At 34.7% G+C, this 13,912-nt stretch overlaps 1 protein-coding gene across 8 annotated transcripts in view; it reads right to left on the bottom strand.

Annotated features, from left to right (window-relative positions):
- Positions 1-13,912, bottom strand: part of HSF2 (heat shock transcription factor 2) — a 43,973-nt gene that overhangs the window by 21,966 nt on the left and 8,095 nt on the right. For all 8 annotated transcript variants that reach the window (XM_042939727.1, XM_042939726.1, XM_042939729.1 and 5 more), the window contains exons 2-5: positions 7,610-7,718; positions 7,347-7,474; positions 6,359-6,483; positions 3,405-3,480 (exon numbers count right to left, since the gene is read on the bottom strand). In XM_042939727.1, the coding sequence (XP_042795661.1) occupies positions 3,405-3,480; positions 6,359-6,483; positions 7,347-7,474; positions 7,610-7,718 (438 nt within the window). The remainder of the gene's footprint in view (positions 1-3,404; positions 3,481-6,358; positions 6,484-7,346; positions 7,475-7,609; positions 7,719-13,912) is intronic.

The following is a 13,912-nucleotide window of genomic DNA, read 5'->3' as shown; positions in this document are numbered from 1 at the left end:
GATCCCAACTTTCTACTTAAAATTCTTTCAAGATTATGATGGGGGAAAAAAAAGTGACTGGAACATTTTTCTTGCACTGGGTAATAAAATTAGAGGCAAAAGAAACTGCCAGCTCTTTCAGAATAGAGCATAAAATTTTCAAGGTAGAAAACGCTTATTGGTTGATTCTAGAAAAATTATTGCTTAATACAAAATATTGCCATGAAATATCTAATTATACAGCAACAGAAATAAACCCCAAATACAGTTAGAGGTTATCCAAAAATAAATTCACAATTTAAAAGTTGGAATACATATGCTTTTTTCTTTAAAGTTAGAATACATATGTTTTCAAATAAACAACGTAAAGATTTTGTTTTAGATGGTTTTCCTCTTAAATATCCAAGACACACACACTGCCAATCAAAAGAAGCTGGTTTAATCTTCTGAGTTGGATTAAATCTAAAAGGAAAAAAACTACTAAACAAATCAAGACAGGTAAACAATATTTCACATTTTATGACAATGTTTCTTAAAGTGCAGTCCATGGGCGCCTGTGTGGGTCAGTTGATTGAGCTTCTGAATCTTGATTTTGGCTCAGGTCATGATCTTATGGTTTGTGGGACTGAGCCCTGTCTCAGACTCTGCAAGAACAGGGCAGAGCCTACTTGGGATTCTCTCTCTCTCCCCCTCTGCCTCTCCCCAGCTCACATGCACACTCTCTCAAAATAAATAAATAAAGTTAAAAAAAAAAAAAAAAAGAAAAAAAAAAGTGTGGTCCATGGACCAGCAGTATTAGACAAATTCTCAGCCCCACTCCAGAATTGCTGAATCTGAAATTCTGAGGATGGGGTCCAACAATGTATGTTTAGCAAGTCCTCCAGGTGACACTGACGTGATTGTAGTGTGCTTGGCTTGGGGTGTGCTTTGAAATTTACTGTCAATTTCCCAAAGGAGCTAAAAAGATGAGAATCACATGGTGAACTATGAAAAGCAGTACATTACTGACAGGCTATAAATAAAAGACAAAAGTGAGTGGAGGACTATTTAGACTCTTTGCAAGGAAGTTCTCTATAAGTTTTGTAAAATGTAATTATATGACTAAAATACAGAATTGTCAATTAGAAATGTGCATGGCTTTAATATTGTGTGCTCACCCCCAAAGGGGGATACTAAGTAGTATTCCTTAGAATCAAAATGAACTTTTCCACGGAGAAAAATATAGACATTTTATTTTATTTTATTTTTTAAATTTTAACGTTTTTATTTATTTTTGAGACAGGGAGAGACAGAGCATGAACAGGGGAGGGTCAGAGAGAGGGAGACACAGAATCCGAAACAGGCTCCAGGCTCTGAGCTGTCAGCACAGAGCCCGACGCGGGACTCGAACACACAGACCGCGAGATCATGACCTGAGCCGAAGTCGGCCGCTTAACCGACTGAGCCACCCAGGCACCCCAAATATAGACATTTTAAATGAAGAATTAGATAGCATTAGAGTCTATGAAAAGGAAGTTAGTCACTAACCTTATTCAAAAGAAAATGTTGACTGATAGCTGATGAGAAGACAACTTAAATTTAAGCTTAAAGGTATCAATGAAATAATTTGACCTCAATTGTTTTTAATTTATAAATAAGTATTACAGAAAAATTCTAAAAACATTAGTGGTTGAATTCATAAGATCATGAATCACTGGCTAAATTTCTTCTGAAATTTGTTCATCTTAGTTCTCTCATGACAATTCTTTTAATTTTTTTTAATGTTTATTTATTTTTGAGACAGAGAGAGACAGAGTATGAACGGGGGAGGGTCAGAGAAAGAGGGAGACACAGAATCTGAAACAGGCTCCAGGCTCTGAGCTGTCAGCACAGAGCCCAACACGGGGCTCGAACTCACGGACCATGAGATCATGACCTGAGCCGAAGTCGGATGCTTAACCGACTGAGCCACCCAGGTGCCCTTCTCATGACAATTCTGCATCACGTTGTACAAAGATTGTTTGCTGAAGTCATCTAACATTTACAGTATTTACAGCCTCTAACTTTTGGACCTGGCAAGTTCTACAACCAGTACTATTTTCCTGTCCTGTAACAGGCACCTATACCAGTAACTCACATATACTATTCCAATTGAGCCAAGACAAAAGAGTAAATGGCAAACTTATGAACCAACTCCAGCATTATGAAAACTCCCTAGTTCCACCAAACCACAAATATTCAAACTCAGATTTGAGCAGACAGAATGTCAACTTTCATGACATTTTACCAACTATCTTTGTATTTTACCAACTATCTTTGACTTTAAGGGAAAAAAAAAAGCTATGTAGTATTATAAGCTAATATTTAACTAAAACATTATTTTCTGAGAAAAATTAAGATATTTTAAAAAATAAAATACAGGTTAGGATATATCTATCATTTTAAATCAGGTATTCTTAACAAGGCTGCATGCTGGAATTACCTTTAGGGAAGCTTTGAAAATATATGCACTCAGACTAAACACTTACAACTGAATTCAACATTCAACCGTTCACTTGCATACTGATTGGAAAAAAACAAAAAGGAAAACCTAGTATATCTATTTTGACTACAGGCCAAAGGCTGCAACCATTTGTCTCTGTTCTAAGCTTGCTTCACTAGACCCAGATCCAGTCAGTCATAACTCTATTTTTAGCTAAAGACCTCCCACCCTTCCTTCCCCCACCCAAAACCTGTTGCTTAAACTTCAGAGTCTAGTTTACTCATGAGCAAAAAATAGCTGCCTTAATTACTTTTATGTTTCAACTCTTATTAACATATGAAAGCTGATATGAAAAGACTACACCACAAGGACACAATGCAACAGAGAGATTTTTCAGTTCTCCCAGTAATTTTCAGCTCAGATACTAAAATCCAGAATTTATTTTATAACACACTACATTAACTGCTTTTCTACAGAAACTAATAATGGTATACACTGATAATTCATTTTTTTGAACTCATATTCTGGTTAACTGATTTGAAAATTTTAGTCATTTGTCTTTCAAGATCACATCCATACCTTTTTAAGTAAAAAATAGTAAAAACAAAAATAACGAACCCACACAGTAAGGCTATCTTTCATAGTAAAAAATGTTAAGAAATTTGTAACATATTATGTTCCCCAAAATAAAGTATCTCTAAAGTTGTTATATCAGGCTATAAAGCTAATAAGACTTTAGTTGAGAATATGGAACAACCATATTAAGCTAGTAAGAAGTGTTTCTTATTAAAATGAAAATATAACACAATTTAATTTGTTTGACTTCAGAGTTTCACTACTCTATATGCACCCAATATATAAGAAATTAAAATCAATCACTGACTATTCAACACACTTTTTTAGGTTACAAATGGTACACAAATTAAACAAAGGCAGATTATAGTCATGGTGGAAAAAAGCTTACCTTTCGAATAACTTGTTGCTGTTGTGCATGTTTTGCTCGTAATTCTGACACCTCCTTCCAAAGGGACTCATTCTCACTACATCATTTATTAAGAAACAACAACAAAAAAAATTTCAGAAAGCCAGACATGAAGATATTAAGAATACCAGTGAACTTTGGGGCACCTGGGTGGCTCAGTCAGTTAAGCGTCCAACTTCAGTTCAGGTCATGATCTCACGGTTCGTGGGTTTAAGCCCCACGTTGGGCTCTGTGCTGACAGTCTGCTTCAGATTCTGGATCCCCCTCTCTCTCTGCCCCTCCCCTGCTCACACTTTGTCTCTGTCTCTCTCTCAAAAATAAATAAACATTAAAAATTAAAAAAAAAAAAAGGATATCGGTTAACTTTTACTATTATTTTTGAGACTAGAAAAATGTTGGCTCGATTACATAAAATAACAACTATCTTGACACGGCTGCAGAATCATCCTTTCATAACTATAGTATATTCTACTGTTGGCAATATAAACACAAAAATGTAAGAGTCATGCCTGCATCCATATAGTAGTAGGCAATTTACTTCTCTGACAATGTGGTTCATTACTTCTTATTTAAAAAATAAAACAACCTTTCAACTGTGGCTACCAAGTGAATTTAGGACTTGTGCTTAGAAAAGAATTTTTTTTTAATTTTTTTTAATGTTTATTTATTTTTGAGAGACCGACAGAGAGCGTGCACGCACAAGCAGGGGAGGGGCAAAGAGAGGGAGACAGAGGATCCAAAGCTGGCTCCACACTGACAGCAGAGAGCCCAATGTGGGGCTCAAACTCACAGACTGTGAGATCATGACCTGAGCCGAAGTTGGATACCTAAATAACTGAACCTCCCATGCACCCTTAGAAAAGAATTCTTTTTTTTTTTTTAATTTTTTTAACGTTTATTTATTTTTGAGACAGAGAGAGACACAGCACGAACAGGGAAGGGTCAGAGAGAGAGGGAGACACAGATTCTGAAACAGGCTCCAGGCTCTGAGCTGTCAGCACAGAGCCCGATGCGGGGCTTGAACTCAGACCGCGAGATCATGACCTGAGCTGAAGTCGGACACATAACTGACTGAGCCACCCAGGCGCCCCAGAAAAGAATTCTTAAAAGAAGTGACATTTACCCAGCACTTCCTATGCTCTAAGCATTATGCTAAGCATTTTATGTGTATTTCTTAAACTTCTCTAAAATCAGTCAAGAAAGGAATTATTAACTCTTTTATAGAAGAGGACACTGAGACTCAAGAATTGAGAGGCCTTGCCTAAAATCACACAGGTAATTTATTATAGTAAATGTTGAAGCCGATCTAAGTCTATCAGATTCTAAAACTGTCTATCTTAAAATCTGTTTCAAACACAAGCACAGAAACACTAAAACAAGTTTTTTTAAAGCATGTCTAAATATATGACAAATCAATAACTTGCCTAGTAGTAACTTCATTTCCTTCACTGACTACTTTTATTAAACATGCAACTATTAAATGTTAGCAGCAATGATAACACTGAGAAGGCATGAAAGATAATCTACCTATTAAACGCTCTCATTTTTGCTCTTGTTAATTTCCATAATATCCATCTTCCTCAAGCCAAACTATTACAAAAGGGACTGGATTTACACATAGAGGGTACTGAAAACGAAACTTTCTTTAATACTTAATGAATAACTAGAGTACTTTTTATGACTCAGATATTTAAATTTTAAACACATTTTTTAAAATGTTTATTTTTGAGAGAGAGAGAGAGAGAGAGAGAGAGAACATGAAAGGGGGAGAGGCAGAGAGAAGGAGACACAGAATCCGAAGCAGGTTCCAGACTCTGAGTTGTCAGCACAGAGCACGACATGGGGCTCAAACTCACAAACCACGAGATCATGACCTGAGCAAAGTCAGATGCTCAACTGATGAGCTACCCAGGTGCCCCGGACTCAAATATTTAAAGATACTATCATCTATTTGCCTACTAAAACATAAATAGAAGAATGGTTACCTCTAAAACTTATAGGATGAATCTAGGATCATTCCTTAAGAGCTAAACCTGAGATTCAAGGAATTGGGTCAAAAGGTACCTCAGCAGACACAAAACACATATAATAAACTGGGATGATTAAATAATAGATGCAAAATGGGACAGCTTAAAATTAAGGCTTATTCAAAAAAGGGAATCATATCCAAGGTTACTCTTTTAATGAAGATACGTGAGTTAAGACAGCTGAACTAATCCCACACTTGAAATGGGAGAGAATACATAAAACTTAAATTACTCTCAAGACCTTGGCACCTATTAGGATAAGAGAAAAAATATTAACTACTTACTAAGAAGTAAGTACATCTATTCTACATATAAGTTGTTACTGTGGCAAATAATGGTGCCAAAAATTGTAATAAAGCAAAAGCATGTTTCGGTAGATAAAAGATTCAAATAACACTTTACCACGTCTATGTAAAATAAATAACAAGTAGGCCAAGTCTCATGTGTCCTTTTTCCCTATTTTTTGTCCTATTTTTTCCTAAGAGATGGGCCACACAGAAAAGTCTTATGAAACCACCATAAAAAAAAAAAAAGGATGAGTAACACATGTAGAATTTTTTATGCTTTGTGTGCCCTCATGTGTATGAACATCATAAGAAATCTAACTTAAGTAGAATCATATTTCCTACAACAATTTAAAGATCTACTATTTCATCAGTGAGATTTGTGCATCATGTTGTTTTTAACTGCCCTAAATTCTTTTGATCACCATTAAGAAAATATAATATTGAGGTAAAGTCAAGGGCTATAAATCAAAATTAAAGGGAACCAATACTTACAGAAAAATGACCTTTTATCTTGGTTTCAACAATGTGATCTAAGTACTTAAAGCACTAACCTCCAACCCCCAACACACAAATATAAACACCAGCCCCTATATTAAGATTATATTTGGAAATAATACTTTACCTTTTTAATTCAGAAAGCCTGGACTCAATAGTTTCCTGTTTTATTTGAACCTTCTGAGCACTACTTATAATTTTTGTTAAATCTTCCTGACGAATCTTATTTTCTTCTGGTTTTGAAGATGAAACCTTTTGAAAACAAATTCAGGAAATCAAGTACTAAACACCATATTCGTAATTCAAAGTTTCCCTATTATAAGTGAGTTTTGTAGCCCATTCAGGAAATTAGATTTAGTTCCAAAACGCTCAGGTTAGGACGCTATAAAAAGAATAAAATTCATAGCTTTGCAAAGAGAAAGAATAAGAAATAATCAATCTGTTTTTTGTTTTTTTAAACGTGGAAAAGTTTCTAAGAACAGGAACAACTTAGGGGCATTTTTTTTTTGGTTCCATTTCGCCAAACTCACTGTAATTTCCTCAAGCCTCTTTATTATCACATTCCATGTTTAATTAAATTTATGCAGTAACAGCTGCACACTAGCCCATTTTCTTTCATGGTCCATTAGCTCTTTTCTCCCCTCTCTTTTGTGGATTTAGTAAAATATTTTATTTCAGCAAAAGATACCATTCATTTAAAAATGTATTATTAAGTGCTTACTATAATGCAAGCGACTTATTCTGGACATTGGATATTTAGCAGTGAATTAAAGAAAAAGCCCTCCAGAGAGTGGACATTCTAGCAGGAGCTTACATTTTTAAGCTAAATTAGAAGGAGTGAACCATCCCAATATGGATGATTCCTCAATCCTCAGAATGTAAAGATTTTCCTTCCCTCTAGAAGGTATTTGAAGACTAAGCCCTCAGGACAGTTGACTGCAGAGAAAAAATACAAAATAGAGTGAAATAATGAAAGCTTTATTAATCTAAGTCATCCCAACAAGGAACACCTGTGTATTTCTGTACATTCTTAATTTCAACAGGTGAAATATTAAGTCTTGGCCAAAGATGCTACATGGTAATGCCCGAAATAAATCACATTAACGATAGCTCACCTTCCTTTTAATGTTCTCCAACAAGTCATCCTGGCCTTGTTTGAAGTAAGGGTGCTGAAATTCAACAGGACCATCTCTTTCCTGCTTTACAATTCCGGAGTCAATATGTACAACTTTACGGAAACCATCTGAAAAAGAGTAAAAATTTCGATTACTAAAACAGACCAAAGTAAAAGATTTCCTTTTTGCTTATCAACCTAATGGGAAAAAATGGTTTAATCCATTGATGACAGTGTTCCAAATAAACTGCTATCCATACTCACACATATTCAGTTGCCTCACAAAGCTTGCCATGTTATTGTGCTTAAAATATTTGGGAAGAATTTCTTTTGCAAATCTTTGTTCATCCAAAACCAGAAAACTTTGGCCATTCTGAAAAACAACACAAAAAGTCAATTAGTTGAAGTCCTAAGAGGTGATACATATGAATCCCAAAACTGGGCAGTCCTTCTATGACACTTTCAGATCAATATTTTATTCCTATTAACAGCAACAAGAAACAAACTGTAATTAAGTGCCAAACTGTAATTAAGCTTTTTAATGTCAACCTCAGAAGTTTAATAAGAGTATGTCTCAAACCAAAAGCTGTATCATACACTATGGTAAAATATTAGAGAAGAATTTCCCTTATATCAGAAACAAGAAATACTATACGTAGCCAACATAATTATTTAACATTATTTTAAAGCCAATGTAATTAGACAAAAACAGGTAAAATTTAAAAGGAAGTCATATTTTATTGTTATCTGCAACAGACATATCTTTGCACAATCAACTGAAAAACTGTAAAAGAATTCAGTAAGATATCTGGTTACTAATTAATATTTAAAGTCACTAGTGTTCTGGCATACCAAAAAAATAATTTGAAACTTACAATACTGTAATCAAAACAGTATGATACTGTCATAAACACAGAAAGACAGATCAATCGAATACAGAGCCCCCAAATACACCCTTACATATAAAGCCCAAGAGTTTTTACAAGAGCATCAAGACCATTCAATGGGAAAAGGACAGTTTTCAACAAATGATGCTGGGAAAACTGGATACTCACATCAAAAGAACAAAGTTTACCTTACGCCATATGCAAAGATTAACTCAAAATGGATCAAAGACCTAAACATAAGAAATAGAACTATAAAAATTATATATGTGTGTGTGTATACAAATTTTTTTTAAAGCAGGTTCCATCCCCAGCACATAATCCAAAGTTGGGCTTGAACTCACAAACCTGAGCTCAAGACCTGAGCTGAGATAAAGAGTCAGAAGATGCTTAGCTGACTGGGCCACTCAGGCACCCCTAAAATTATAAAAATCTTAGAAGAAAACTTAAGGGAAAAAGCTTTATTTGGATTTGGCAATGATTTCTTGGTCAACACCAAAAGCACAGGCAGCAAAAGCAAAAACCGACTAACAAGCCTACCTCAAATTAAAAACTTTTGTGCAAAGAACACCATCAATAGAGTGAAAAGGCAACCAACAGAATCAGAGAAAATATTTGCAAGCTGTGTATCTGATAAGGGGTTAATATCTATAATAAAGAACTTCTACAACTCAACAACAAAAAGAAAACAACCCGATCAGAAATGGGGAAAGGACTTGAGTAGGTATTTTCCAAAAAAGATAAACAAATGGCCAATAAACAAAAAGGTGTCTAACATCACTAATCATTAAGGAAATAAAAACCAAAACCACAATCACCACTTTACAATATTAGGATGGCAATTATTTTTAAAAACACCAAATAAACAGAAAATAAATGCTAGAGGATGTGGAGAAACTGGAAACCTTTACACACTGCTGGTGGAAATGTAAAACATAGTAGAGCTGCTATGGAAAACAGTATGGTAGTTCCTCAAAAAATTAAACACAGAATTACTACATGATCCTACCATTCTACTATGTATCCAGAAGAATGGGGTAGATACTTGGACAGATATTTGTATACCCATGTTCATAGTAGCATTATTGCAAAAGTCAAAAGGTAGAAGCAACCTGAGGGACCAGGGTGGCTCAGTTAAGTGATTTCAGCTTCAGTCACCATCGTGAGTTTGAGCCCCGGACTGGGCTCTGTGCTGACAGCTCAGAGCCTGGAACTTCTTTGGATTCTGTGTCTCCCTCTCTCTCTGCCCCTCCCCTGCTTGCACTCTCTCTCTCTCAAAAATAAACAAACATTGAAAAAAATAAAAGTAGAAACAACCCAAATGTCCACTGACGGATAAATGGACAAACAAAATGTGGTATATACACACAGTATTATTCAGCCTTAAAAAAAGGAAGAAAATTCTGACAGGTGTTACAACATGGATGAACTTTAAAGACCTGCTACATAAAATAAACTAGGCATGAAAGGACAAACATTGTACTATTCTACTTATATGAGATATCTAGAATAGTCTAATTTATAGAGACAAAATGGTTATTAGGGGCTAAGAAGAGGGAGGATTTGGAGTTATTGTCTAAGGTACAAAGTTTCAGTTTGGAAGGTTGAAAAACATTCTGGAGACCGATGGAAGCAATGGCTGCATAACACTGTAAATGTACCTAATGCCACTGAACTGTATACTTAAAAATGGGTAAAATGGTTAATTTTATGTTAGGTACATTTTACCATAACAATTTAAAACTAAAATAGAATAAAGAAATCAATAATAGAAAGATTCCAATAGAAAAAAGTCACATACCTAAAAATAAGTCTTAAAAATATACACAATGTTTATGAGAACATTAAACTACAGAGGGACAAAAACTGTAAAGCTGTCAATTCTCTCTAATTAACCAAAACATTAAATTCTCAATTAAGAAGAAAATTTTGGAGACGAGGTGAAAACATGCTAACACAACCAAATATTAGGTACTGAAGTTCACTTGTAAAATAATTATGTAACAATAGGCAAGAAAATACTAAAGACAATGAGAAGAGAGATGTTAACCTTACCCTATAAAGGTGAAAGGATTAGTGTTTACGAGAGTTTTGTACTAAAGAAGAGACAGTCAAAAAGAAAAAATGGACTAGAGAGAACAGAAGCATAAGCAAATCTATTTGAGAATTATATTTACAATATATTATATTATATAATAATATGTAATAACATATAATAATGAATATAATTATATGTGTAATAAGTACAAGTAGCATTCATATCAGGGGGAAAATCTGGAGAAAAAAGGATGATTTCATAAACTTTCCATTTGGAAAGAAAAAAACAAAAGCTCAATGCTAACTCACTGCTCAATGCTAACTCAAAGCTCACAACCATGCTTTTGGGCGTATGAAGTAAACGTAGAAGCCACAGTGGTAAATAATTTATAATTTATTCATGGAAACTGCTAGCTGCCAACCCTATTCCCAAATTTCTCTAACTCCTTTTGATTTTTGTTATTTTAAAGCTAAAATTGTATATTTTTAAGATGTACAACATGATTTAATATATTTATACACACAGAGAAAGGACTACTATAGTCAAGCTAACATCTACATCAAGCTAAAAAGCTTCTGCACGGCAAAGAAAACAAAATAAAAAGAGAACCTAACGGAATAAGAGAAAAAAATTGTAAGCAATATATGTGATAAGGGATTAATATTCCAAATATGTAAGGAACACATTCAATTCAACAGCCAAAAAAGAAAAAGACACAAACAGATTAAAAAAGAACCCAAATACACATTTTCCCAAAGATACAGAAATGGCCGTCAGGTGTATAAAAAGGTGATCAACATCACTAACCATCAGGGAAATGAAAACCAAAACCACAATGAAGTACTACTTCATATCTGGTAGGATGGCAATTATTAAAAAAAAAAAAAAGTAAGTGTTGGTGAGGATGTGAAGAAAAGGGAACTTTCATATACTGTTTGTGGTAATGTGAATCAGTATAACCATTATGAAAACACCATGAAGTTTCCTCAAAAAAATAAAAAATAGAACTACCACATGATGCAGCTACCCCTTTCCTAGGTATACACCCAAAGGAAATGAAATCAGTATCTCAAAGCATTATCTGTGCTCCCATGTTTACTGCAGCATTATTTACAATAGACAAGATACGGAAACAACCTAAGTGTCCCTTAATGGAAGAATGGATAAAGAAACTGATACACACAACACACAGAGGAACACTATTTACCCTTAAAAACAAAGAGATCCATCTGGAAAAACACAAATGATCCTCTACTTTGTTATGAACAGAATCACAATTTTGTCTGATTTGCAACCACATTTCTCAGTCCCCCTTACTTACAAAAAGAGGCAGCCAAATATACCCCTGGCAATTAAGATATAAATAGAATGGACTCAGTGGGGCTTCCAGAAAAGGTTCTAAAAGGGGAAAGATTCAAAGTGTCAAACCCCTATATCCCATATCCCTGCTTGAAACTTGAAGCTAATGACTAAAAGCTTCAGCAACCCTGAGGCAGAGAAACTAAGTATGGGTGAAGACCAGAATGTGACTGGGTATCCTCAGACTTAAAAGGAAAATGCATCTCTATTCTGTTTAAACCACTGTTTGAATTTCTACTATTTGTGTCTGAAACTAAACCTAACTATTAAGAGAGTTAGAAAAAATTCAATAAAGTTGAAAATTAACATAAAAATATTTTAGATACTTATTACAGTTAATTGCATTAATTAAAAATTTATAAAAAATCAGTAAGATGAAAAATCCAACGTAAAATTTAGAAGAGGCCCAATCTCATTATAATTGTGTAGCAAAACAAATAATGATTTCCTCTTATTAGACTGGCAAAATTTGAAAATTTTTTTTTAATGTTTATTTATTTTTGACAGAGAGAAAGAGAAAGAGCACTAGCAGGGGAAGGGCAGAGAGAGAGGGAAACACAGACTCTAAAGCAGGCTCCAGGCTCTGAGCTATCAGCACAGAGCCTGATGGCTGCTTGAACCCACAAACCGAGAAATCATGACCTGAGCTGAAGTTGGACGCTTAACCAGCTGAGTAGATTGGCAAAATTTTTAAAGTTTGATGATAATCAGAATTGGTTATTAGGTAATAACTATTAAAATTAAAAATGCATGCTTTTTCCTATCTAAAAAAACTTTACCTTCCTGCCCTCCCAATCTATTCACCCCATTTGTCTTTTCCTTCACTGCAAAACTTAAATTTATTTCAAAGCCCCCTTCTCCAATTTAGTACTATCTACTTACTCCTGCTAAAAACTGGTTTCATTCTCCCTCACTCTACTCAAACTATTTTTTTTCTAAAATGTCAAATGCCAAATTCAATGCCTTCTTTTCAGTCCTGATCTTCCCACACCTCTTTGTGGCATTTCATTTGGCACTACTGACAATCTCCTCCTTAAATACTCTACTCTTTTGACTTTGAAACTAAATACTATCAGGTCTACCCTCTCTCATGTTTCCTTTCAATTTTCTTCACCTATCAAAGGTAGTGTGTTTTTTAGGTTTCTATCCTTGATCATGACACCTTTTACACTCTTTTCCTAGGCAATGTACTGACTTTATTAAATATGATGTTTTATTATAAATGATCACATCTATATCTCTGCCCCATCTCAAACTTCACACTTGGATTTTTCAACTGTTAACATTTCTGCATAATGTTCTTTAATTCACCATGTTCTCAACCTACTGTCTATATCAAATCCATCTTCCTAACTCACCAAAATCAACTTTTTTCCTGTATCCTCCTTCCTGGCAATTGACTGAGAGGGGAAAGGGTCATAAGTATGACATTAACAACAAAAAGATAAATTAAAAACTCTCAATTTTAACAGCTAGTTAACTTAAGGGAAAAATATAAAAAACATTTCTTTTAAAAATAAGAAAAAGTGATCTGTGATCACTGCTTCTATTTGACATGCTGAGGTCTTACCAACACAAAAAAGACAAAAATTGGAGGTATAAAGCTCTGAAAGGAAGAACAAAACTACCATTCACAGATTCATGGATGTACACTTAAAAGACCCACATGAGTAAAGTGATTAGCCCACTGGTTTATCTATCAACATACAAATGTTATTTGTATTTCTAACTACCAGCAACAGCCAGAATGTACTTTTAACTAAAGAATACCACATACGACATCTTTTTTTTTTTTTAATGTTTATTCATTTTTAAGAGACAGAGAGAGTGTAAGCGGGATTGGGGCAGAGAGAGAGGGAGACACAGAATCTGAAGCAGACTCCAGGCTCCGAGCTGTCAGCACAAAGCCTGATGTGGGGCTCAAACTCATTAACCATGAGATCATGACCAGAGCCGAAGTCAGACTCTTAACCAACTGAGCCACCCAGGCGCCCCTCCACTTACAATGTCTTAACATACCTACGAAGAATATCTAACAAAGATGTGCAAGACCCAATTACCAAAAAATAAAGAACTTTATTTTTTTTTATTTAAAAACTTTTTTTTAATGTTTATTTATTTTGAGAGAGAACGTGTGCGCGAGCAAGGGAGGGGCAGAGAGAGGGAGACAGAGAATCCCAAGCAGGCTTCACACTGTCAAGGCGGAGCCGGACGTGGGGCTCAAGATCTCACAAACCGTGAAATCATGACCTGATGTGCAATCAAGAGTTGGATACTTAACTAACT

The sequence above is a fragment of the Panthera leo genome, chromosome B2 (genome assembly GCF_018350215.1).
Source record: "Panthera leo isolate Ple1 chromosome B2, P.leo_Ple1_pat1.1, whole genome shotgun sequence".
NCBI classification, from domain to species: domain Eukaryota; kingdom Metazoa; phylum Chordata; class Mammalia; order Carnivora; family Felidae; genus Panthera; species Panthera leo.
The sequence above is the reverse complement of the archived record's forward strand: the minus strand, read 5'-3'. Positions and strand labels throughout refer to the sequence as shown.